The 26,517-nt window shown below is 42.0% G+C and overlaps 1 protein-coding gene across 4 annotated transcripts; it reads right to left on the reverse strand.

Moving 5' to 3' along the window:
* Positions 1-1,049: 1,049 nt before the first annotated feature.
* srcap (Snf2-related CREBBP activator protein) lies at positions 1,050-26,268 on the reverse strand. 4 transcript variants are annotated; one of them, XM_067370340.1, is made up of 34 exons: positions 26,050-26,268; positions 23,855-23,933; positions 20,645-23,547; positions 19,507-19,764; positions 19,236-19,421; positions 19,007-19,147; positions 18,714-18,909; positions 17,171-17,340; positions 16,858-16,945; positions 16,652-16,741; positions 15,670-15,840; positions 15,345-15,574; positions 15,077-15,254; positions 14,846-14,982; positions 13,328-13,497; positions 12,972-13,164; positions 12,676-12,812; positions 12,305-12,491; positions 11,312-11,481; positions 11,021-11,178; positions 10,709-10,924; positions 10,443-10,607; positions 10,108-10,281; positions 8,684-8,998; positions 8,406-8,566; positions 7,829-8,139; positions 7,505-7,707; positions 7,192-7,361; positions 6,895-7,091; positions 6,665-6,779; positions 6,446-6,565; positions 6,186-6,365; positions 5,988-6,071; positions 1,050-5,895 (listed from the first exon to the last, which is right to left on the reverse strand). In XM_067370340.1, exons 3-34 carry the CDS (start codon positions 23,066-23,068, stop codon positions 1,765-1,767), a joined length of 11,826 nt encoding a protein of 3,941 aa, XP_067226441.1. In that variant the 5' UTR covers positions 23,069-23,547; positions 23,855-23,933; positions 26,050-26,268; the 3' UTR covers positions 1,050-1,764. The 4 variants fall into 4 exon arrangements, with proteins under 4 accessions (XP_067226441.1, XP_067226442.1, XP_067226443.1 ...); XM_067370341.1 differs by lacking the exon at positions 26,050-26,268 and adding an exon at positions 24,816-24,958; XM_067370342.1 differs by lacking the exon at positions 26,050-26,268 and adding an exon at positions 24,328-24,351.
* Positions 26,269-26,517: the final 249 nt, after the last annotated feature.

The raw sequence follows: 26,517 nt of genomic DNA on the forward strand, positions 1-26,517 counted from the left end.
AATGAATCACCAAATTTACAGCAATTGTAAATGACCCAATTCCAAAGTCTCATGTTGATCAAGAAAATCATGATTAAAATAATTTACAATTTGAATAAAGACATTTAAGATGACATAAACAAATAGTGTATTTTTGGTCTTTTTATTCAACTTACATTTTTGTTTCAATCTTTCAAGTAAAACAATGTGGAATTACAAGGGAACATAAGGAATGTAACAAATTAGAATAGACAAATCAAAATGAAAATAAGACCATCACCATATTCTACTAAATACCCCCCCAAACATCTTTCTGTCCAAAAAGGGCAAAGAAAAGCTATCTTACAATTCACTTGACTGCCAATGTTCAGCAAAAAAATAAGATTCCTCTTAAGAAGTTATTTCAGGTGTATCCTACCAACCCAGCATCGGTCCCTTCATAAAAAAGGACCAATACTCCAGAAATAAAAAGAGCTGACGGTAGCAATTTTCACTGGAGAAATTATTTCAGTTTTGGTTGCACATGAACATAAATGATGTTGTTACGATGAAGGGTGGAAGAGCTAATTACACTTGAAGCACTACAGATGACCAAACGTCTATACGTTAACATGGATCCTTGTATGGATCAACAGGCACTCTCATTTTATCAAACTTGTTTAGATTCTGTGTTTGAGAATACAATTTAATGTATAAAGATGATCATAATGACTAACACTTTGGGAAAGAGATAAGAAAAATAGCAAGATGTTGTCTCCCATTTTTGTACTGCTATAAAGCAAATGACAAGCAAATTTCAAGGTTCATCACAAGCTCAAGAGATACACATACTTTAGAGCTTACAAAATGCAGTGAGGTACCAGTAAAGATGTACTGACAAGTTGATGTTCTGAAAAGAAAAAAAGAAAGAAAAAAAACTAAATCACAACGCACACCTCCAATGTCTGAGACATTCCAGATGTGCAAATGGGGAAAAGCAGGCAGCAGCAGAATTTAAAAGTAATGGACTGAAACATTACACAAGACAGGTGATTTAAGCAAATTGTAACTCCAGCATAGTGCAGAGGGGCAAAAAACAACAACAAAAAAAAACAACTCATTTTTAGACCTGCCCTCTTCTTCATACCCTGGAAGATATAGAAGATATTTTTGTAATTTATCAACTGACTTGAAACAAACAATAATCAAAACAGCTGATAAACATTATCCAGAATGCAGAAGTCTAAAAACTTTACAATTGTACAATCCCCACTAATCGTTTCAACGTAGCATTAATGATTTTTTTCCTCATCAATACCATTTGCAGCACAAGTAAACTCTGTAAAAAGTGTACAATCTATGCAACCAATCTTCTAACATATACTTCACATAGTATTTCCAGTCTTTATGATTACAGTACATAGTGTGAACAAATAATAAATCTTGCCTCTTGCCCAGCTACTTTGAAGTTCCAAAGTCTTTGTGGTAGGGTAAAAAATTCTCTGGTTTTAACTCAAATTATTAGGACACATTTTTAAATAGGTGACCAAATCTTCATAATTGTCCTGCATCTATAGACCCTTTCCACACTGTAAATGGCTTGACTTAAGATAGCTGAGTGGCAAAGGCGAGGTCAGATCTAATTACAATGTGCAACAGATCTCTCTTTCCCCGTCTTCTCTCACAGCTAAACCATGGCCTTAAATAAAATTGATCCCCTTTCCGCCATAAAATCTGCATTCGCTCCTTGCTGAAATTCACATCTAACTCCTTGTTTAAACCTAGAGATGATTTCTCCACTCCATATCACGTCTTGGAGTGCCGGTGTTGGGTGGATGAAGAGCGTGTGTTGCTAGCCGGAGTACGTGCCTGAGCGGCTGCCAGTGCAGCTACACTCCTGAGAACCCTGTCAGGAGTCCCATCGCCGGACCCAGCACTCAGTTCAGGTTTGTCATGCTTTTGGGACCTCTTCTCTTTCCTGCTCTCCCTGTCTCTGCCTCCATCGCTCTTCCGCCGAATACTTTTGCCTCTCTCTGTATCACTACCAGAGGAGGCTGCTCTGGAACGGGAGCGGGTAGGCTCTGTACTTTGTGAGCTTAGACTGTGGGTGCGCTGACTGCTGTTGCTGCTACTCCGACTTCTACTGCTGCCTGCGCCTCTTTCGCTGCTTATACTACTGCAGGCACTATGACCTCTTGAAGACCTGGTCTCTCTATTTTCATCTTCACCTTCTTCCTTTTGATCAGATGCCTTTTTCTTTTCTTCTTTTTTAAACCTTTCGGTTTCCAAGGGTGGAACAAGGCTGCCCGGTCGCTGCCGAGTGGATCGAGCAGAAGAGGACGACTGTGGTGATTCAGTTGACTGATTGGGGGTTTGTCTACCACTCCCTGCTTTACTGTTAGACATCTTAGGAGAGTCCTGCCCTGTTTTTCCCTTGGATTTACTGCTTCTTTCAGAGGACAGTGCTCTGCTTTGCTGTACAGCGGTCTTATTTTTGGGGCTGGGACTGGGTGTGTCTGGCCCTCTTCCCCTCATTGCCAAGAGCTTGGCTGCAGCATTAAGGGCTGAGCAGCGTTTGCCCAGCACCTCAGGTTCAGGGGAAGCTAAAGTATTGGATTGTGGGCCTGCAGATTTCCGGGTAACTCTTGAACACGTTTCACCACTGGACTCCCCTTCTGTGGAATTGGTGGTTTGACCCTTCTTGTCTGACCTCCCTCTTTGTCTATTACTGCTGTCATAATTTCTAGAAATCATGCCATCTTTCTCCAACTTCTTTTGAGCCGATCTTGTCAGACATCTTTTCATACTATTAGAGTCCTCAGAGTCTGAAGATGAGGAGGAAGAGTTGGACTGATGCTTTTTGTCAGACCCTTCTTCAGTTTTCTCTTTTTCAGACTTTATATCATCCCGTTTCCTTTTTGAAGGCCTCTTACTCTCTCCAACCTTTTTGGACTGAGATCTTATACCACTGGAGGATACAGAAGATGGGGAAGAGGAACGGACTGACTCCTGGCTGCTTTGTCTACTAATGCTTTGTTTTTTGGCAGAAGATCTGGTCTTTCTGTCCTCTCTTGTTTCCTCTTCTGATGGCTTAACCGGTCCATCACTCTTGGGAGCATCATGAGTCTCAATATCTGAATTTGATGAGGCAATTCCCGAGGCACTGGGTGTCTGTTCCTTTGGCAAACTATCCAATTTCCTTCTTTTTGGCTGAGATAAGATGCCCTCATTTTCTCCTGCATCATCCTCAGCAACACTGTCAACTTCAATTTTCTCTGTCTCCTCAGTTACAACCTCCTCCTCAGTTACAACCTCGTCCTTGGATGAATAATGGCCACCATGATTATCAGCCACTGGCATGTTTTGGGGTGGAGAAGAATCTGCATCTGTATAACTGAATGTTGACAGAGAATCTGATGTTGTCTGATTAGTGGTAGATGTAGATTGTAAAGACGTTGAAGACATTTTGTGTGATACAAGTGCTGAATCTGTTGCTGCTTCAATGGCTGTAATTTGAAGTTGTGAGGTAGGAACAGAAGTTTGATCAGACTTAGGTGTGGACTGCTGGACTGTTGACAGAGTCAGTGTAGCTGAAGCTTCTGGTGCCTCTGATTTAGATGAAGATGATTCTGGCTCAATCCCAGAAGTCAAAGCAGGTGAAGAAGGTTGGGTGGATGATGGATGAGTTGCAGTAGGAGATGCAGCTATATTGCACATGGGTTCTACAAAGGTTTGTGGAGAGTCCGCAGTTGTACTGGTTCTGTGTAAGGGTTGTGAAGTGACATGAGTTGATGTATTTGAGTACTGCAAATGATCCATTTGTTGGTTAGTTGTGACTGAATTTTCCTCAGCTTCTACAGCAGTCACTGAGACAGCTGAAGGTTCTGAAATTGCTGTGATTTCACTGGTCTCAGAAAGTACAGGCATTTGGGTAAGTTTCTCAGCATGGATTGGGGATAAGTGGGCACAAGTGGGAGGCTCTATGGGGGGACTTGGAAGCTGTAGTGTAAGAGAAGAAGCAGTACAAGTCTGAGAGACCTCTGCAGTAGAAGTCTTGTGTGAAGTTTTAAGTGTATTGGTGTCAGAGTCAATGCATGCAATTACAGGGTTTGGATTGGTGTGAGTATCACATTGTGAATCTACAAGTTCTGATGTAGACAAGGACATATTTTGAGAGTCTCTATGCATAGAGGACAGTAAAACAGACGTAGTGGATTGATTTGTTTCTGAATCAGGTTTAGATGACACTTCAGCAGCATTTGAGGGTGAAGTGGGGTTGAGTGTTGGAGAGCTTATTGGTGAAGTTTTACTGACAGCAGGCAAAGTCACAGGCATAACATTGGTTGTTGACAAATTAGGCTCTTGGGAGGAAGGAGCACCTGTAGAAGGAGAAGATGGAGATGAGCTTGTAGTCGTGGTGGAATCCTTACGGGGACGACCCCTTTTCCGTTTTGGTGAGTGAGGGGGACTCCGCTCAGGACTGGTTTTCTGGGTTAAGGGTTTCTTGTCTTCTGGCAGCTCTGGCACCCTTGGGGGTGTTTTAGGTGGCCTGCCCCTCTTGCGCTTCACTGATATAAGACTGGTCACATTTGAGTCACTTTGAGCAGCACTGTCCTTGTCTGAATTCATTTCTGGTTTCTTTGGTGACAAAGCAGATCTCCGATCCACCCCTCTACCTCTTCCTACAAATTGCTCTCCTAACTGTGCAGCCATTCGAGACTCTGTCTCAAGCCTTCGGCGTACTGGTAAGTTCCGTAGGACAGGCATATCTGGTGAATGGTGTGTTGGGGAACAGGGGTGGTGCCCTCTCCCTGGACTACACTGTAAAGGAGAGGAGGCCTGTTCCTGCTCTCGTGGTGGTGGTGAGGAAGAAGCTAAGGATGTGGGGACTGATATGGGAGGAGTCTCTTTAAGAGTTTGACTTGCTCCATCAGATGAATGAGTGGCTGGTTCTTGAACTGATTCTACCTGTTCAGTCTCCTCTGACGAACCCTCGTTGTGTGCTCCTCCACTTCCACTCATTCCCCTCCGTCTCCGTTTGGGCTCTTTCTCTTCCACCACCGTGACCAGACGACCTGGAAGCTTTCGAAGGACCTTGGCTGATGGAGAATCTTCTGGAAGTCCCTTGAGAATTTCACTTTCAGCAGACTGCCGCTTTCGTGGTGAGCGAGAGTTAGGTGATGCAAGAGTAGGAGAAAGGGAGAGCTGACCATCCTGTTCAGAATGATGCTCAGGAGAACAGATGGAGTCTGATGATGCAGAGGCTCTCCTATCTCTCCTGCTACACTGTACAGTTTCAGACACTGCCTCTCCCCCCTGCTCTTCACTCTCCTCTCTGCATACAGCAGAAGAGGAGGATTGATGGCCACAAGTGTTACTGTCCATTGCAGGAGATGCAGCAGCTGAAGGCACAGAGCTTGATGGGGAGATGGGCTGCAGGTGGGGGGATGACACATTTCTAATTTTTTGGACTGAGCCCTGCATAGCAGGGGACATGGCTGTTGAATCTGATACCTGCTGGTTAGTTTGGACTGTCTGGCTTTCTGATGACACGAGGGATTCAAATTCTTTGGTTGTCCCTCGCCCGCGCGGACCACTGCGAAGTTTCTCAGGCACTTCTCTGTGTTGGGGCGACTTTTGTGTGGACCCAGGGGTTTGGCTTATACTGCTCTCAGAGTTCATCCATGACCCCCTCCTGCCTCTCTCTGGGGACAACCGGGTTAGGGATATATCGTCAGCAGGTGTCCCTCTGAGCCTGCCACTGACCCTTGTAGAAGGAGCACCTTTCTCTTTGTGTTTACGAGGGCGGCGGGTTGGAGTAGGTTCCTCAGTACTGGGAGGTACGGAATCCTCTTCATCACTGTCAGATGACTGATGCAGTTTCAAACCTTCTTCCTTTGCCTGATCCAAACCTTTCCTTGCAGCCTCAACTTGCTCCTGTAAAGTCAAGATAAATGTTGTGGGTATGACTGCTAAAAGTTTATTCTACCATAAAGTAATCAAAGCTTGGTTACAATTTTAATTGTTACCTCTGCCTGCTTCAGCTCCTCTTTGCAAATATCTTCAAGGGAGGCCTCAAGGAAATTCATGGCGTATCGCTCTATGGGAGTGAGCTGTTAAGAACAGGGATAATTGAAATTTAGTGGAAAAAGGTGCATTATGATAAAAACAGGTGAATTCACATTCTACTAAAAGACTATTAAGAAAAGCATTAATATCATGACTACCTGTTCAACCAGGGCAGCGATTTCCTGCTCAGCTTTGGAAAGCTCCTCCTCTTCCTGGTCCCGGCTATCACCGTCATCCAGAGGGATGTTCTCGTTAAACTCTGCAAGCTCAGCCACCTGCTCAGCCTTGGCTTGAGATGCAGCCACGATATCCTCTTCATCCTCAGCACGACACAGGGCCTAATATAAAGAACACATAAGATCTCATTTTCAGTGGTTTCTTACAAAGAAATACACCAAACGGATATATTTAAAATTACCTGTTCCAAAATGGTGGTGGTATGTTTATTGATGGACTCCTCATCATCTGACTGAGGCACACTCAATTCAGCCACTTTCTTCTCTCCCTCTGACACATCAAACAACTCTCTGATAGTTTGCTGTGGGAAAGAGATGGTTATGTAATCAATCCTTCCAAAGTTTATTTCAAGCTAGGATTTCCCTATGAAAAACTACATTAAAATTAAAGCTGCTATTACCTGCTTAAAAAAGGCAGTGGTAAAGTTTCCGCCTTCAATAGCCATATCTCCCAACATCCTTTTTTGATTGGCTTTTTTCAGAATATTTTCTTCAACTGTCCGTTCACTGATTAGCCTAAACAAATAACATTTAAATGTCAAACATGCTTGCATAATCTGTACAATGTTTTAAAAGGAACAAAAATTGGTCCTGTAAGAAAAGAGAAAAAGGTTTTTAGTTTTGCCTTTACCTATAGATGTGGACATCTCTTGTCTGTCCAATTCTATGGCACCGGTCCTGAGCTTGGGCATCCATGGTTGGGTTCCAATCACTGTCATAGAACACTACTGTATCTGCCCCAGTCAGGTTAACACCTACACCTCCACTGCGGGTGGACAGGATGAAGCAGAATATGCGACGGTCTGCATTGAAGCGCTCCATCAGAGCCTGAAAGGTAGACAAGCATTATAATAATGTCACAGTTGAGAGACAAAACACATACTTTATTTCAAAACACACAATTTGAGTACTGAAAATAGTATTTCACCTGTCTCTGTTCTACACGTGTACTTCCATCCAAACGCAGGTAGATGTGCCCATGGTAGTTGAGGAACTGCTCAAGTATATCTAGCATACGTGTCATCTGAGTGAAAATGAGGACTCTGTGCCCTCCTGCCTTCAACTTTCTAAGCAGGAGGTGGAGTGTCTGCAGCTTACCTAAACAGATGAACAGCCATAAAATATTTCTGGTCTATTTATTTTTGGTACTACACCAATGTTTTGGGTTTATTATGTATAAACATGGTAAATTCAAGTACAATGCAATGCTAAAATGCACACTCTGGGGTCCCAGTACTTACCACAGTCATACTGAATAAGCCTCAAGTCAGGGAAATATGTCCTCATGTTACACTGGATGCGATGGAGTGTGTGTGTAAGTGGGGAGAGATGGGAAGATAAAACAGAGGAGAAAAGAGAATGCTGGTATCTGAGGGAGGGAGGTGGGTGGCAGCTGTGCATGGTGATAGGCTTTGCCTCTACTGGAGGAATGACAAAAGTGAACCTGTGGAACGAGGGCACACATTTAAACAGCATGACACACTATTATTTTCAGATGTAGTTTTTATATTCCATTTCCAAATTAAATAAAAGTTTAGTGCTTTATGCATGTTTATGAGCTATACCTGTCTATGACCTCAGAGAGAAGTTGAAGCCTCTCCTCTGAGTTGTGAATGGCTTCCGTCAGGACTTTGCTCTTTTCCAAAATACAACTGGTATGGTGTGATTGAGCAGTCAGGCAGGAGCTATAACCAGAGTAACTCCAGTTGTTTACAACAGGACGTGGTGGAGATGGACAAGGGCCTGGGAGGAAGGATAGAAAGTCCAGCACCTCACGACCATACACAGGCTTTGCATTGCAGTGCAGCTCATTGATGCGCATGATTTGAGAGATTCTGTCGTCTCGCTGAGCCTTTCGCCTGCCTGCAAGCCATGACTGTCAGAACCAAAGTAACAAATAAGTGATTGCTACAGAAACAAACAAACAACTAATAGGGTCACCAAATTTTTATACCAAGAATAAAGGGTAGAGTAAATTGACCTAAATGCACTATGATGTAGTTACTGATGCTTGCATTAAGAAATATGTATATTTGCAAAATATTACACCCTCTGATATGGGTTGTCATTGAACTGAGATTTGAAGTATTCCTTTTTGAGATTAAGAATTAATCAATTTAAGATTAACACTCCATTTATTACCATGTAGAAGGGGGAACGTGGTGGAGGTGGCGGCTGAATGCGTGGACGCTGAGATGTTGACCCACTGCTCTGAGATGATGTGGGCTTAGGTGTGCTCATGCGCAAAGTTATCACATCATTATTACTGTCCTCACGCACTGATGATGAATTTGCCTTTGTAACTGAAAAGTACATAGTATTGAATGCATAATTATTCTACTTATTATTCTTTTTTCCTTAATATATTGTTTAAACTTCTGTCAAGTAAATTCTGAAAACCAAATCTGGGCTCAACTTACCTGGTTGTTCTGGGACTGGTGGTGGTGCTGGACCCTGTACTACTCTCAACACAGGACGACTGGGTGGTGTCTGGGAGGAAGCAACAGTTCGGGGTGGAGCAGCATAAACCGGAGGCCGGTGTGGAGGCTGAGAAGCAGTGGATGCTCTAAGAACAGGGCTTGGAGTGCCATGTGGGTGAAGGGTGACCGACTGAGGAGGAGCAGGACGAGGAGAAGGAGGCACGGCCAGAGTAGGGACTGACCCTCCTTCTTTACTTGGCGCCTGTCGTACAACAATCTTTACAATTCCTGGTCCACTTACCATGGATGTTGGGACTGGAATTAAAAATAGAGGGAGTTTAGTAACTACACAAGTATTTCACCTGGAAAGAAAATTCAGTTCGACTGGGCACCAGACTATTGATTACAGTAGCAGAGCTATCAATAAAATGTCTCGCATTATCTAATACATTACTGTTCAAACGTTTAGGGGCCTGTACAATTTTTTTTAATTTTTTTTATAAAAGGTTTTTGAAAAAAGTCTTACACTCAAAAAAAGCTGCATTTGTTTAATCAAAAATGCAGAAAAAAAGTAATATTGTGAAATATTATTACAATTTAAAATAATTATTTTGAAATGTAAGTGATTCCTTTGATGGAAAAAGATGATCCATTACTACATATTTCAATGTCACATGATCCTTCAGAAATCCTTCTAATATGCTCAATATGGTGCTCAAGAAAAATTTCTTAATATCAACGTTGAAAAACTGCTTCTTGATATGTGTGGAAACACTGATACATTTCTTTCAGGATGTTTTTGATGAATATAAATTAAAAAAAAAAAAAAAAAAAAAAAAACATTTGAAAGAAATCCTTTGTAACATTATAAATGTCTTTACTGTCACTTTATAAATTTAATTGCTGAATAAAAGGTTAATATCTCCCAAAAGAAAAAATGATTCTGACCCCAAACTGAATGGTAGTGCAATTCTTTAGTCTTTTAACTGTATAAAAGAATGAACAATTGAAACTTCATACATTTTACCTGCATACATTAGACTTAAAGGAACAGAACTAAAAACTAGAAGTTAAAAATTAAAATAACAGTTTAATCCACACACTTTATAAAATGATGAACAAATGAATAAAAATTAAAAACAAACCTTTTTAAACCATTTTAAACCTCATGCACCCTCTACAACATTGACTTAATATTTGCAGTGCTGTATGCATTTATCTTTTTTAGATTTCAAGTACTTTCATTCAACAGGACCTATTGAGTAAGTAGCCAACAAACCATTCAAATAAGACGTCACATGCAGTTAGAAAAAAGAACTAAAGCCAGAATACCCATGCACATGCTCTGCTGAGTAACAGGTAGTTTGGTACCCAGGATACAGGCTGTACCCGAACAAGGATGAACTCAAGGACAGCACCAGTACCTTGAGTAGCGGTGAAAGGTAATGCTAGTCCAGAGCAGGTTGGGGTTGTGCTGGCTGGGTGGGGAATTGCTGAGCTGCTACCTGTCTGACTAACTGTGTGAAGAACTGCCACCTGAGCTGGCTGACTAATAAGGTGGTGCTGCCCACTACTGGAAACCAGATGCATTACATTTCCTAAAGGGCACAACCACAGAAGAAAGTGTTAGGCTATAGACTACACCAAACACTCACAGAAAGACTGAAGGCGTGCAGGAAAAGCGAAACCTATCCCAAGCAGGCACTGGGCTTTTCCACAAGCAGATTATTTGTCTATTTATGTGATACACCGTGGATACCTTGAATGGGTCGTGGCTGAGGAACAGGGACCTGGTGCAGCGGAGTCCCAGAGAGTGTGAGCTTGTTGCCCTGTAGCTGGAAGGTTACTGGTTTACTGCCCTGAGAGGACGACACTGGTCGGCCTGCCAGGGAGGCCAGCTGAGCGATACTCACAACTTCACCGGCTGTACATGTGGGAGATAAATTAAAATAATTTAACAATGTGCTGCTACTGTTACATGGCGATAAACAATGAAGTGAAACAAGTACGATGTAATTTACTTACATGGCAAACGAGCCTGCATATCTGGACTGAGCAGGACCCTCTGAGTCATAATGTTGCTTGGTGGTTGAGGGGGAGCAGACACAGTTGTGATGCTGGAGGGTGCTGAGGGACGTACAGTCACTGGCTGGGGGGCTGGTGGCCTGACAGCAGGGGCAGAAGGGACGCTACTAGGAGCAACTGGAGCTCTTGGAGTAGTGACAGGAGTAACAGGACAAACTGAAATAAGGGTCAAAAGTTATTCTCTTCCTGATTACACCATCACATGACAGACACTAGCTGATCAGGATGTAAGACTTGGCCCCTTGAGCTGACCTTGAGGTATTGGCTGGGAGGGAGCTTGGGAAGGGGTGACCTCTGTGATTAGAGGCTTTGGAGTCTGAACTGTGGTGGTGGTGGTGGTGGTAGGACACGCAGACCTTGGGTTGTTCACTGCTGAACGTCCATCAGACTTAGGAAGAGGCTGGAGCATCCTGCAGAGAAGCAAGCATATTTTGAAACTTTATTAAAAGAAAAAAAATGTACCAAATGTACCATTATTATTTAACTTGAGCATATATACATCATACATCAGAATTATGTGCTTAACCATTTCAAACAACATACCTGTTGACCTTCATGCGAACAGGCTTCGGTCTGGGAGGAGGATCAGGGGACTCCATGATTTCCTGAATAAGCTGATGTGTCACTTTTCTTTGAGGCAGGAAAACATCCGCCTGGTATCTAGACACACGCTGCTCCAGACCAACCAGGTCAAACATGGACAAGTCACAGCGCTTTGAAAATAATATAATTTTTTAATTAACCTTCTGAACACAGAAATGTGTTGAAACCAATGAATATTTTTTTCCATTTATAATCACCTTAGCTATACATTAATGTGATCAATGGACAGGGCTATTTCATTGTTATGGGAATGATGGAAAAAAACATGGAAGAATGTGAAAATACAGAGCTGGAAGTGTCCCAAATAAAGTCAAGATTAAAAAAAGCTTTATTTGTATAGTGATTTTTCACAAAACATTGTACATTTTGGAATACTGCCCACCCCTATCCTCAGAAAGAAGAAACTAATAAAGGGTTCAGATCAAAGGTGTCCTGCTCCACCATACTGCAGAGCTCCAATCCTAATTAAACACACCTGGACCAGCTTATCAAAGCTGTATCCAAAAATGCCCCATATTCCCTCATTCACTATTCCCTACATCCACAGAATGAGTGAATGAAAGTGAGTGAGCGACACAGTGCACCAAAAATGCTGCGGGCGGCATCTTCTGGTAAGACATGGGAATTAATTCGGTGCAACACTCACGGTGCATGGGTATATACTCATCATTGAGGTGGATTGTGGGATTAACCATGGTTTCAGACAGCACTACAAATGGCTGTCCTCAAATAGTGCACTATATCAGGATATAAATTGAACACAGACACTCTCTTCAGGATTGCTATAAACTTTGATGCAAGTGTGTTGGGGCAGGTTGGATCTAAATTCAGCAGGACATTGTCTCTCCAGGAGTAGGATTGGACACACCTATTATAGATAAACGAGCAAAATTAGAATGTAGTGACAGTTTAGTAACTGCTGGTCTTATTTACCTCAAATGGTGAGGTCTCAAGAGCCCGCTGAACCAATGAAGCAGTAGAATAGACGATGGCCTTTGTGATGAAGGGAGATTGTATAGGCCTTGGATCAAACAGGTTAGGGTGATTACACACTTTCCGTAGCTGCATCAGGATGTTGATCACAGACATGAAATGACCGCTGGCTAAAGTCTCTCGTGTCCTGGGAGTATGTGGGTACAAAAAAGTACAAACAATTAGGGAAAAAAACCTCCCTGAAGTAAGCAAATTAATTAATAGCCAATTCATTTTCATCCAAGGCCTGAGCTTGGAAGTCATTTTCAAAATAAAAAGGCCTTTTTTTTCTTCCTCAACCACACCCATGTCTGCTTGCCCTGGTTACTCACGAGGCCTGGGCCATGAAGTCATCATAGAGAAAACGTTGTCTTTTGGAGAGTCGACAGCGCACAACATGCTCATATTTTTTGGGCATTTGTTTCTCCACATCTACTTTTATTCTTCGCAGCAGAAAGGGTCGTAGCACCTAGAAAGAGGGAGATAAAGGAAGCTTATGTAAAGCTAAATGCATAAATGCTTCCCTATAATATTACAAATACACAGGCAAAGTTCATAAGAGAAACTTGGGAACATAAATGCAGTAGATCAAATTAAACGTCCTCCACAACTCATAAACTTGTACTACCTTGTGAAGTCGTTTGACCAAGCCCTCGTTGTACTCCTGGCTCCCTTCAATCATGCCAGTGAGCGGGTTTGAGAACCACTCCTTGAACTCACGATGGGACTGGAAAACATGCGGCATGAGGAAGTGCATAAGAGACCAAAGCTCCATTAGACTGTTCTGGAGAGGGGTACCAGTGAGCAACAATCGCCTCTGACTGCATGGAAGACAGAATTAAGAGAAAAAAATAGTAAATAAACTCATTACATTCTTAAAATTATATGGGCTTTGCACATAAAACGTAAAGAAATGAAAGTGAGAATGGGACCTGTAGCGATAAATTATTAAGTGCATCATAGAAATGACTATACAAGTAGTACCTGTTGAAGTTGAGCAAGCTTTGCCAGCGCTGGGACTTAAAGTTCTTGATGTTCTGAGCTTCATCCAGAATGAGGTACCTCCAAGACTTGCGTCTAAAAGCCTGATGATCCTGCAGTACTAGCTTATACGAGGTGATGCAAACGTGGAAAGCATTGGGTTTGGTCCAGCCCTGAGAAATTATAAAAAAGGGAAAAAAAAAAAATCTAAAAATCACAAGGATTGAAAGGCTAAATGAATACACAATTGCTTTAGAGAGCTTTGTAAAAGTGTTTTTAAAAGATATTAAAGGGGTGGTTCAATGCAATTTCACTTTTTTAACTTTAGTTAGTGTGTAATGTTGCTGCTTGAGCATAAATAGTATCTGCAAAGTTACAGCGCTGAAAGTTTAATGCAAACGGAGATATTGTCTTGTAAAGTTATGACAGTTTAATGCCTACAAAAACAACCAGTTTGGACTACAAGCAGCTTCTTCCTGGGTTGGTGACATCATAAACCCTGCAAAACACACCCCCGGGAACACGCAACAAAGTGGGCGAGGCCATGTCACTGAAGCGGAAGAGTTGTGTACACCGGACGCGAGCGGTGCGATGCGTCAAAAGATAATAAAACCCATTATAATCTGTGATATTTCCTACACTGGATGCGCCACTGAATCCAAAATCTACACAAGTTTAATGCTGGATTTGCACAAAGGCTTTTACTGAAAGATGAAGCAGTTCCCACTTTAAAAGCAGAAGCTGCTGTTTATCAGCTTCAAACTGTAAGTACGTTTTATTGTTTGTACATATCTTTTAAACGTATAGTTCTGTTGCTATTTTTTGGTTGCATCAGGGACGTAAACAAAGACCACTGCGTTTTTGCTTCGCTAGCCAGTTAACGCTAGCTAAATTATATTGCATACCTCAAACGCCAACAAACACCAACAAACTTCTATGTTCATAGACAAACAGTTGTTCATGCTATAAATTAAACGCTACCTTTACAAAAATGCTACTACTCAGTCATGTATTCGGCTACAGCAGTGACAGCATATCTAAACACTGACACAAATAAAAAAATAAACGTCCTTTAAAAGCCGCGATTGCAGGGGTTCTGCTTGATCCTCTTCATCTGGGTCTGATTCAGCTCAATTTGATACAGCAATATAGATGCCATTATTTACATTTCCACCGAAGTCCACGTAACGGTAAACACTAATGCCAAGGGGTGTGGCGTTTCTGGACGCTTCAGCGAATCACGATGGCTCTGGACACACTGGGCCAGCTAACCAATCTGAGCACATTGCGTATTTCGGAGGGAGAGGCTTCATACAAGCAGGAAGTCAAACGAGCCGTTCGAATGACAATGGAAACAGGTGTAGAATAAAAGATAAAATATATGAAAAATACAGCTTTTTTAAAAAACTAAACATTAAGACATGTTAAAATGCACTCCAAAAACACAATCAAGCATAGAAAAATAAACACTGAACCACCCCTTTAATTTGTAATAAATATGCTCATTATTGTATTCATTACTTGTCGCTTGAGTTTGCGCTCCTTCTGGCTGCCATAGTAGGTGAGGATTTTGAATCCTGGGCACCAACGTTTCAACTCCATCTCCCAGTTGAGCATTACACTGGTGGGCACAATGATCAGATGTGGACCCCAGTTACCTGTAAGAGAAACAGAGAAAATGTTTGTGAAACTACATTTATCCACTATATTTTCACTACACATCATAGGGAAATATGTATTTTATGTATTTACCCTTTACACAAGCTAGATGAGCTAACAGAGCGATGGTTTGGATGGTTTTGCCAAGCCCCATTTCATCTGCAAGTATGCCATTGAGTTTCTTCTCATTCATTGTGACCAACCAGTCCAGTCCAATGTGCTGATACTCACGCAAGGTACCATGAAGGAGGAATGGAATCGGTGTTTTGACCTTATATTAAAAAGAAAACAAACAACTGCAGTTAATGATAAACAGAAACTATGTGTTCTTCAGCCGTTGTTTCTGAGGGTTTGTTACTACCTTTGTTGTTGCCAGTGTATATCCCTTAGGTTGAAGGCTCTCAGCAGTAGCAGCAATGTGGCTGATTTCTTTCTTAGGTCGGGGAGATGTTGTTACAGTGGGACTATGGTCTCCCTCTCTCAACAGAACCTCCATTCCCTCTCCTCCATCATCATCGTCCTCATCATCATCACTCTCCTGCACATCCTCATCCTCCTCTTCTTCGTCACTGTCTACAGCCGCTTGGGAACCTGAATATTGCGTGGATCACAGTGGAAAAAGTTGATGATGTGTGGTATTTGGTCACTTCACACAACAATTCATATTACCATAAATTTCAGCTCACCTGAGGAGGAGCCACTATCATCAGCACTGTCCTCTCCTTCTGTCTCTTCCTCTGCCTCTTCCTCAGTTCCCTCTGATTCTTCTGAGGAATCTGGTGACGCTGAGGGCTCCTCAAAATCAGAGGCATATGCTCCTCTGTACTTTTCTAAGAGCTCTTCCATGCTCATCTCCCCTGTGAAATAAAGAAACCACAAGTGACAATGTGACCTCAAGAAATTGCTGCTTAAGTCATAATTAAACACTTTGTTATATTATTCAAAGGTTTGGGGTTAGTATAATCTTTGTTAAAGAAATTAATACGGTTATTCAAACTGATAAAAAAGGCAGCAAATACATCTATGATGTTTCAAAAGATTTATATTTCAAATAAATGTGTTTGAACTTTCTATTCAAAGATGTACCACAGTTTCCACAGAAATATAAAGTAGCACAACTGTTTTAAACACTTATAACTAAATCAGCATATTAGAGTGAATTCTGAAGGATCATGAGACACTTAAGACTGTAGTGATGGCTCCTGACAATTCAGCTTTGCCATCAGAGGAATAAATTACATTTGAATTACATTTTAGCTAAAATGTAATTCAAATGTAATTTATTCCTCTGATGGCAAAACTGAATTGTCAGGAGCCATCACTACAGTCTTAAGTGTCTCATGATCCTTCAGAATTCACTCTAATATGCTGATAAAGTTTAAAGTTTTAAATATTGATATTTTTCTTACAAAAACCCATCGCTTGACTTCAGAAGGCCTTTATTAACTCCCTGGAGTTGTGTGTATTACTTATATGATGGATGGATGAGCTTTTTTGGACTTCAAAATACAGTGCCTCATTTACTACCATTATAAAGCTTGGAAGAGCCAGGATATTTTTTAATATAACTCCAACTGTATTCGTCTGAAAGAAGATAGTCATTTACACCTAGGATGGCTTGAGGGAGAGTAAATCATGGGATAATTTTCATTTTTGGGTGAACTATACCTTCTCTAGCAAGGTCATCCAGTTCCTCTGCATGGTCTCCCTCTCCTTCAATAACTTCCTGGGCTGCAATGGTGTCCTCTTCATCTTCCGCTGAAGCAAAGCACAGAATGATTTAAGTTATATCTGTCTGTTCAAATCAATAGGATACCCAAGTTAAGCGTCTGTCAATCTTAAAAAAAAAACAAAACAAAAAAAAAACTACTAACCATCTTCTTCATTGGCACTGAATTCTTTGTCTTCATCTCCAACTGTAGAAGATGAAGAATCTGAGGCCTCTTCTTCTGATTCAACAACCTGGTCAAGGAAAAAGAAGTCTATTTAAATATGTGAGAACTGAAAAAATATGATGCCATATTTTTTCAGCTGATGTGAACAGTTATGGACCACATTAATCAGAATTCTGACTATGAGACAATGGCTATGTAAACACTAATAAGTTTTGGAGGTGACTACTGTGTTTAAACCACATTTAATTAGGTGTATGTGACTGTTGTAATTGATTCTGGGAAATCACTGTACCTGGGGGAGAGTTAAAGTACTGAGTAGCTGGTCCAAAGGCAGAGTGCCCTCCTCCCTCAGTAATTCTATCTCTCGCCTTTGTGTCTCTGCATCATTCCCCTCTTGCTGCTCCTCTACTTCTATGGTCTCTTCATCATCCTCTTCCTCACAAGGTGGCTCAAAGTCTCTGTCTGCAGCAGAAAAGGGACAATTTAGACATCTAAACCAAGAGTAAACAAGAATTTCCTAAATCGCGTTGAAAACATATCAAACCCTACTGCACTCAAAAACACTCACAAGAGCAGATTTTTAATTCACTAAATTTATTAAAGCACAATCTTTTTGTGTACAGTGGCCCCACAGAATATGGACTTGAGCCAAGGTAAAAAAAAAAAATAAAAAATCCATGAATACAATTGTACTACATAAAATATCAAACCAGAATAACACAGGCTTATTATAAAAAAAATGTTTGCTAGGTTTTAAATGCAACATTAAATACTGTTAAATACTGCAAATTTAATCTAGCATAATTCAAGCATTACCCACTTGGTTTGATTTTTTATATAGCAATAACGTGCATAAAGTAGTAGGTGTTGGGGTGTGACAAGATCTCGTGACATGAGATCACACAATATCAAAATGTGACGAGATTTCTCATCGAGTGAAAAGCGGTCTCACAATACCACTATGACGGAGCGTGAGGGTGAAATTAGCATACAATATGCCACTGCTACATTTACATTGCATTACGGTGCCCACCGCGGCACCGCCTCCACTGTTGTTTTGCTTTTTTATAGAAATAAAAACCATTTAATTCAGTTGGATAGCGGTCGCTTCAGTTGTAAACTATTGTAAACGTCTGCTCTGCTCATCCAGCATGAACTACAGAGTCATACACAGTGCAGCAGGAATCAGTTCACTGATCACATGACGAGAGTAAAGCGAGATGACTTACAAGACCATGGTGGAGGATTTGTTGCGCAACAGAGCCTAAAGGGGGTTGCACACCGGACAACTCACAGGTATCGTACACTGGACACGCACATTACATACACGCAAGCTCAATTTGAATCGACTTCTGATAGAAGAGCTGCATGATGGGTGAGTTTTAAGTCGACAGGGAAACGTTACATATGCCTATGCTTTAATATTTTTAGACTTTATTCAAGCTGTTAAACTAAGAATGTAAAACGAATGTATCTTGCAGCACAGGGTGAAGTCAGTATGTATATTAATGATGATTTGAGAGAAATATAATATACATTTTATTTAAAACAATGTAAACGGCGCTCTGTGGCGCAGCAGGATTTTGAACTTCCTGAGTAGTACCTGGGTGCTGTGGACAGGTGCCGAGCTTCGCGTCTGGTGTGCAACCTCCTTAAGCATCTTGTAGAATGCATGCTCAGCTGTGGGTTTTTATTCTGTGACTAACCGACTAATAAAATTTTGGTCGATTAAGCCTCTTCTCGACGACTAACATTTATTTGACTATTAGTGGCAGCCCTAGTTCCAAGATACTTGATCTGAGCAACAACACAGTAAAACAAAAGTCAGTCCTCACCATCCTCGTCAACAGCATTCAGCGGTGATTGTTTGGAGACTGCTGCAGTGTCTGAACTGTGTACAGGAGCAGCATGCAGGGACTGACTTAACAAGTCAGAATAACGCTCTGTCTGACCCACAATGAAATCCAGCTGGAGATCTAGGGCCTTCTTCCGCTTTTCCTCCAGTCTGGATTGTTGTTTATACTGGACAACCTGTGTACAGCAATGGGCGGGAAAAAAGTTAAAGTGTGAATCATTTATAGTCTTTAGTACAGTAGAAATTTTGTCCCAAAACCCCCTGAAAAGTCACCTTTTCAACGCTGCTCCAGAAGGCACGGACCTCCTTGGCAATAGAAGAAGCAACTCTCCTCAGTTTGGCCTGCTCCTCACGTTTCGCTCTCTCCTCCTTCTGCCTCAGCTCCTCATGGTGGCGCATCACCATCCGTACTACCTGAAAATGAGTTCAGATTCGTGATATGCTCCATTTTCAAAATACAAATAGCATGTTTCAAATAGGATAACCTGAATGAAACGTTTACCTTTCTGGCCACTCCTCTTTTCCATCGCCTCTCTTGTGCAAAGTCTGCAGAGAGCCACTGCATTTCCTCACAGAGGTAATCCCAATGAACTTTGGGCCGTACTGGTTCAGTTATACGAGACAGACGTTTTAGGGACCAGAAACCTTCACGTTTTAGTGCAAGGGTCCGATGTTCTATTTCTGCTTCCTGTTAGAATAACAAGAATAAAGTCCAATTATTAACGTCAATCACCATTTCAGACAGTATATTATGTAATTTGTCCTTCTCTCACATGTTTTGCCAGTTCTGCCATGTCTGTATGCTTCGGGGTGGATTTCGGGGTGGTTGTTTGCTCTGACTGAGAACAGCCACCAGAACCCTGGGAGGAAGTGGAGGGCATGTTTTTGCCATGAGAGTTTTGTACAGGTGAGGCTCTGCCTGTGTGAGAACGCATCCAGTCACCGGATGAGGGAGAAGGAGATGGACATGGAACTGGTGAGGAGGAAGGAGTAGAGGCTGCTGTAACCTTGCCTGCAATCCACTGGCAAACCTTGGGACAGACAAATAAAACAGTGTATCTGACTGCGTGACTACATATTATTCAGCGTAGAGTACAAAGGAGAGATAGAGTGCCCAAGAAGAGATAAAAGAGCTTCATAAAAACAGCCAGGTCTACAAGGACATCTTGGTGAGTAAACATCTTACAACCTCTCTCCTTATTTCTAAATAATACATGCTACTCTGGATGATAAAACAGTTTCATACCCTCATTTCCCTTCCAGGTTATAATTGGAATTGTTTTTTTTTTTAATTTAAGCTAGTGACTGAGTTGAAGCAGTGACAGACCGATATATATTCCAGGTCAATTAGCTGGCCATTTTGAGATTTTTGGCATCATTCAGAAACCATGCCAGCTTGGCTGATTGAATGCAAGTTTTACTTTCCCCCTTTTTGTGAATTTAAATATTTGGTAAAATAAGTGTTCACCTTAATGTCAGCATATTTGTTAAAAATAAATAACACTAAAATTGGGCATCCCGCTTTCCAGAACATTATTGGCCATTGCAAAACCTATATCGGTCAACCACTAGTTGGAAGAAGCAGGATCATTGCATCAGATTGCAACGATCAGATTTGAAGGATGCCTGACACCTCTTACCTTCAATAACAAGCCTTGTCTGTCTGTCCTGCTCTGCCCATGCTGGAAAACACACATGGCTTAATATACAGCCAAGAAGTGCACTAGCATCAGGCTTTGAAACTGTTAAGGACTGTGTACACAGGCTAAAAAAGATCTGAATTATAAAAACACTTTTGCTGACTACCTCAGATGCCTTCATTGTGACTAAACACGTACATAACTTAAAATCACTGCTACATCATTATGACTATTAACAAGTCATAACAGTTAATAGTTTGGTTGCTTTTACCTTGTTTGCTGCTGGACTGGGCATAGTATTGCTATCCTCATTCTGGACCTCCATAGAGCTGTCAACCTCTCCGTCGCTGCTCTCTTCTACAGAAGCATCAAGTGGCTCCAGGATGGAGTGCTGAGCATCTTGCGTTGTTGACAAAAGTTTGTCCGGTAACTGCTGCTGCTCCAACTCCAGTTCACCTCCCAATGACACTGAATCTTGGCATGGTGTAGTGGCCGATGACCGTTTACAATGATTCCCCTCTGGGACAACATTGGATACAGTACCCCACACATCTCCAGCAGATAGAGGAAGGCGGCTTTGTGAGTTATGGAGTTGTACTGAAGTTGATGAAGTGTTAGCGGAGAATTCATTTTGAAGCATCTTGACAGAACTATTTGATTTATTTAGGTTTTCTTTCACAGATCTGTTCTGTGAAAGTACATTAGAAGTGGAAACAGTCCGAGAGGATTGAGAGAAAGTGTTTGAGACAGGGCAGTCAGTGTGTAACGTGGCATGCTCCTTTACTGTGGGAGATGCAGCTGTATCAGTTTTAGCAAGGCACTCTGAAGCTTTATTCAATCCATCACTGTGGGATCCAGCCTGGACAGGGGAGCTCTGATTGGTTGAGATCCTAGCTGACAGGGAAGAAGGATGCTTAAGAACAGGGTTGTCACCCTTCTTTAAGATCAATAGCTTTGGGTCAATCGTGCCACAAGACAATGAAATTAATGACACACCTTGTGTGCTTTTCACCACATCAGATTCTTGCTGCTCTTGCACAGAGTCAAGCGTGGCATCCAACACTGTGGACGTTAACCCTGTCAATGTGTTTGCAAGATCAGTGGGAGTTGAATTATCATGCTGCTTGACAATTATAGATCCTTCTTTTTGTGTAGAAGGTATGGTGGTTAAATCTTTTGTGGGCTTGAGTGTATTAGAATGAGTCTCTAGATTACTCTGGGCTTGTGAGCCTTGCATCAATGTTTCTATTGGTTCCTCCTTTTCTTTGTCAGTTAACAGCAGCTTAACTTCACTGTGAATGGCAGCTGATGTAAAGCAGGGCACGGTGCATTCATATACAGCAACAGTTGACTGGGTTTCAGGGCACTGCACCAGAGACTCCTCACTGACCTCCATCTCGGCATGCTCAGACTGCCCGTCTATCTCACTTACAACCAGCCAGGTATCCTCCAAATCTGGCTGCATTAAAATACCTACGTCAATCAAATCTTTTACTTTGACAGCATTGAGAGCCTCTGCACTCACTTCCTGCCTCTCTTCCACATTCACGATACCTGGTGTGTCATTCAGGCATATCTGAATTTGTGAGAGTTTATGATCTGCTGGAACGGACTCTTGTACTTGTTGGACCATACAGTCAGAAAAATTTGGCTGATCTGATTCTAGCCCCTCTAAAGTCACACAGTTCTCAGTATGAGCGAGCAGCATGCTCCTATCCTGTTGGTGATTTGAAGACATAGATATTTCTATTCGATTGGCACTGTCATTCTGCTTCAAAATCACATCAGAAGAGCCGCAAACCACGACTTGTGACCTTTCATTCACAATAGGGACCTGTACATTGTCAGTGCATGTCCCATGCCCAGACAGCTTTGGTTCATCAACAGAAATGTTGTGAATTACTTCTTTAGCAGCCACATTACAACACAAATCTCCATCAACAGGGACTTTCTCATTGCCTTGTCCCTCCCTTGCACTAGTCTCTTTACCCAACTGAAACATTTTGGGGGTTTCACTTACATGTACATACTGAGAACTTAGCTCTTGCACACACTGTGTATTCTCAGTCGGGGTGGACCCGCCAGGTGTTTTAGGAAGGGGGCTTGTCTTTTGTGTAACCCTTTGTGTTTTACTGCAGTCCTCTGGGGGATAACAGCTGCCCTTAGAGTCATTTGGCATGCTATTTCCACTCTCAGGGGTAATGTGCTGCCCCCCTTGTTTTGATGAATATCCTGAGCAAAGAGAATTTCCACTAATACCTTGTTTTGTTCCCTCAGCTGACAAGGTTTGTCTACCTGGACTAACGGCACCTTCTTTATTTGTTTTAGGTAGATGCTGCGTGACATCTTCCCTAGCCTCCTTAGAGTCAAGTTTACAAGCCTGCTTCGCTGAATTTGTCGTACTTTGTTCTTGTGGGACGCCAAATGCAGATGAGGTGGCAGTTGTTTGGAGTTGCTCCACGTTTCTGTCTGTTGTCTGTTGTACTGCACTTGAGACTGCTGGGATGACTTCTGTTCTTGGGTCACAGGGGCTTTCTCCAGGTGTGTGCTTTCCACACATGTTCTTGTAGTCCAATTTGATTGTCTCTGGAGGCAAGGGTCCCTTTTCTGTCTCAATAGGGGCAGAGACACCCCCTGCATCTCCAGGGTGTTGGCTCCAATCTTGGCAGTGGCCTGTGCTGGATCCTTCCGCCATATCAATCTCCCTGTATGCAAGGCTTGATTGCTCCGTGTTACACCCGTGAAGCAAATCCCGTTTTTGCGCAATGCTATCAGTCCCTCTCTCAAAAAGTTTGTCTGAGGGAGTCTGACCCTCCAATGCGTCTGTAAGCTTTTGTGAGTCTTTAGCAATAGCTGACACCAGTCCTCTTTGGACAGCCAATTTCTCCTCTGGTTCCTTGATGCCGCTGTTTCGTTGAACGTGAGCGATGGTCTGTTCTTTACATGCAGCCTTTGAGTCTCCTTTCTGCTGCTGAGATCCAGTGCTGATGTCAACTGATGATGGTGGTAGAGTGGCAGCTGCGACTGGCTGCAGGGCATGCTGGGGTGGCCCGGCCACATTCTGCGCAGCCGCGGAGGTGCCACCCAGCACAGCCACTGCCGGACAGGTGCGCCGCTGCACCGCCTCTTCCCCAGACTGTCCTGCTTCAGAACCGGCAGTGCTACACACTGAACCTGAAAGAACAGTGAGACATGTCATGTCTAACCCTTAACAAAACGCAAAAATACATGACGCTCATGTTGAGATGAACAGCTAAACAATAAAACGCCTATGTGGAATCTGCTGACTTTTTCAAACTTCCTGTGCTTAAGTGCAAGAGAAATTTTTCCAAGCAGTATTTAAACATTGTGTCGTCAAAGCTGAGAGAACAAAAGCATGCGGTGAAAGATTTAAAAACGACATTACAATTCTGTGGAAAGTGTGTAATTCTACTACGGCTGGGCCTGCATATAACTTAAAAAGAATGAACTTAATAAATACCTGTATGTGATGAAGCAGTCTCTTCCGTGATTTCCACTTCCAGGATGCTGAGATCAAGGGTACCGCTGCATCTGAGGGTCTAAAGATAAACATTTGGAGTGAGTTCCATGAATTTGTCCATCTATGTGTAACATCAAATACACAATCCTGAAGAAACAACACGTGCATGACGTCAAATAGAGAGAAAAGCGTGTTTTCTTAGAACGCAAATTATAGATAAATTAAGCTGCATAAGGACTCCTTTCCTATTCTACGTGGTCGGTGGTTAAAATGCTGTTGCAGCCAAATAATTCAGAGCAAACACAGGTAAAATGGGGTTTCTCGTTGGCTGAATATACAGTTCCTCTCTTTTAGAACGTTATAGGAAATGCATAAGTATATATCGCTAATATGAATTCTTTCAAAAAGCCGGCTTCTACCGAACATATACAAAAACGAAATTAAGTATTGTCATTTTGAACAGGAATACTTACTGCTCACAACTTTTAAAACACACACCTTATCACTTAAAAGTTACAAAGAAAAACTGTTGTATAGCCGGACATATATTGCCGGACAAACAGTCTCACTCAGTACAATAGTGCGGGTGCTTCACGTTCAGCTAGCCTTTAGCGACGAGTTACCGCTTGTTCGTACGTTATTCTCCTACGAGAGCTCATAAACTTCAGAAGATAGGATGGCGGTTAACGTGTAATACCGAACACGGATAACGAACGCAGCCGGCAGTTTTGTGTACATGAGGCGGGCGCGCACACATGGGCCTTTAGCAGGCTAGCAATGCTAATAGCTTATAGACGTTGCAATGGAGCCAACGCGATAACGTTTAATTTATGGTGTTGGTGTTTAAATGACAGGGAGCTAAATTCCTTGACTGTTTGTGTAATAGTATGTGAGAGGGTGTCTGTTATTATCTAACTATCTGACTCAGACGAACACATTTGAGATATAAATACACACACACCGTCTCAAGCTCTCACGCGCGCGCTGCACACACTGCTCGGGCAAAGAGCGCGCGTGTACACATCGGCTTCCATAAGAAGTTATGCAATGATCAAGAACAAACTATAACTCATCATTAGCCATATCGATAGTTTTCAGACTTGTCATTAAACAAATATTTTTCTTGATATTTCTTATACACCCATTTACAGGAACGACGTCTTGACGTCACCGCGCGGGGTCACGCTAGACAAAAATGCCAGTCAACTGATTCGCGAACAAGTCGTTCTTTTGAGTCGGATCTTTTCGAAATGAAAGTTAGTTTAATAGTCGACTGTTAATGAAAAATACGTTATGTAATTGTATGACAGTTCGAACAACAGATACGAAACAGTTGCGCTTTTTAATTTTAATAAATAACATTTTAACATTTTATTAAAAACTTTGTAAAATCACTGACAAGAAATACAAGTGCATTTCATACTATTTAATGTTTACAAAATTATATGTAGGTTCCAAATACATTGACATTACAAATAACTTGCAATTACAACGGTAATAAACAGCAAAATGTGCATATAAATAGCTTTATTGGGGAGTAGGAGACCACTGGATGACAAAGAATCACTGAGTCGGTTCCTGAGCCGGTTCTTTGCTCGAAGGAACTGATGCGCAGAAATCAGTTGGACTTTCCATCACTACAGTCAACAATTCTAGCCTGTCAGTGCTTACTATATACTGAATTATCTCAATGACTCATAGCAATGCATTGGTTAATATGACATTTTATATAAAAACCGCTTTGAATAAGAACATTAAACAAACGCACTGGAGACTAAAGTAACGTTAACGCACAAATATTTCAACTTGGTTGTTGTTGTACTCGCAGTGACAGGCGACAGTTTCGTTTTCAGCTTGTCCTCTCAAAAGTGTGCGGTACAAAGGAAACCGGAACCCATCTGAATTGCTAAGGATTATGGTACAATTCTGTATTTTGCATTTAAAGTACATTGTGCGGAGGTAGCTGCAATGATACAATGTGCTGTTGATCCAAATCGAGTCAGCTCAATAAAGGCCGTACTGTACATAATCTTACAAAACCCACTTTTAGCACCCGACCGCTTGAAAGTCAACTTGTCCCGCCATGTCACAATCCCCCCCAGTGACCCCCTTACCCTCCTCCCCTCCCTCTCCTATCACTTCCTCCCCAGCATTCCCCCCTCCTCTCACCACCGCCATCTTAAGTTCCCACCTACCTGAAATTTCCGAGCACTTTTCTTTTACTAAATTCTCGCTGAAGGAGTCGCCATCCGCTTCAAATCGAACTCAATCCGTGTTGACACTATTCCAAACTGTCTCTCGGTACCCAGTGAGGTACTGGCAGGTTCGTAGGATCAAGTTAAAGAACGGTCCGAGAGAGACTGGGTCCGGAATCGCTGAATCTAGCGGTTGCGGGGAGGAGACTTTCGACGCAGCGAAATGGAGGAACGAACGACTGCTGACCAAGTTGCGGAGAGAATAGACATCTCGCGAGACGTGCTTCAGCGCGCACTTGACACACTGCAGGTTTCTGAGGCAGTTTCTGCTGCACAGATACCTCAGCCGTTACTGAAAGTTCACCTTGTTTTTCTATTTTTAACAAACCCATGACTTATTTGCACGGAACTTTATAATACATATTTGTTTTTTCAAACTAGTTTTTAAAAGATTATCTCTCACTGCGT

This window comes from Chanodichthys erythropterus, chromosome 19, assembly GCF_024489055.1.
Source record: "Chanodichthys erythropterus isolate Z2021 chromosome 19, ASM2448905v1, whole genome shotgun sequence".
Taxonomy (NCBI): Eukaryota; Metazoa; Chordata; class Actinopteri; order Cypriniformes; family Xenocyprididae; genus Chanodichthys; species Chanodichthys erythropterus.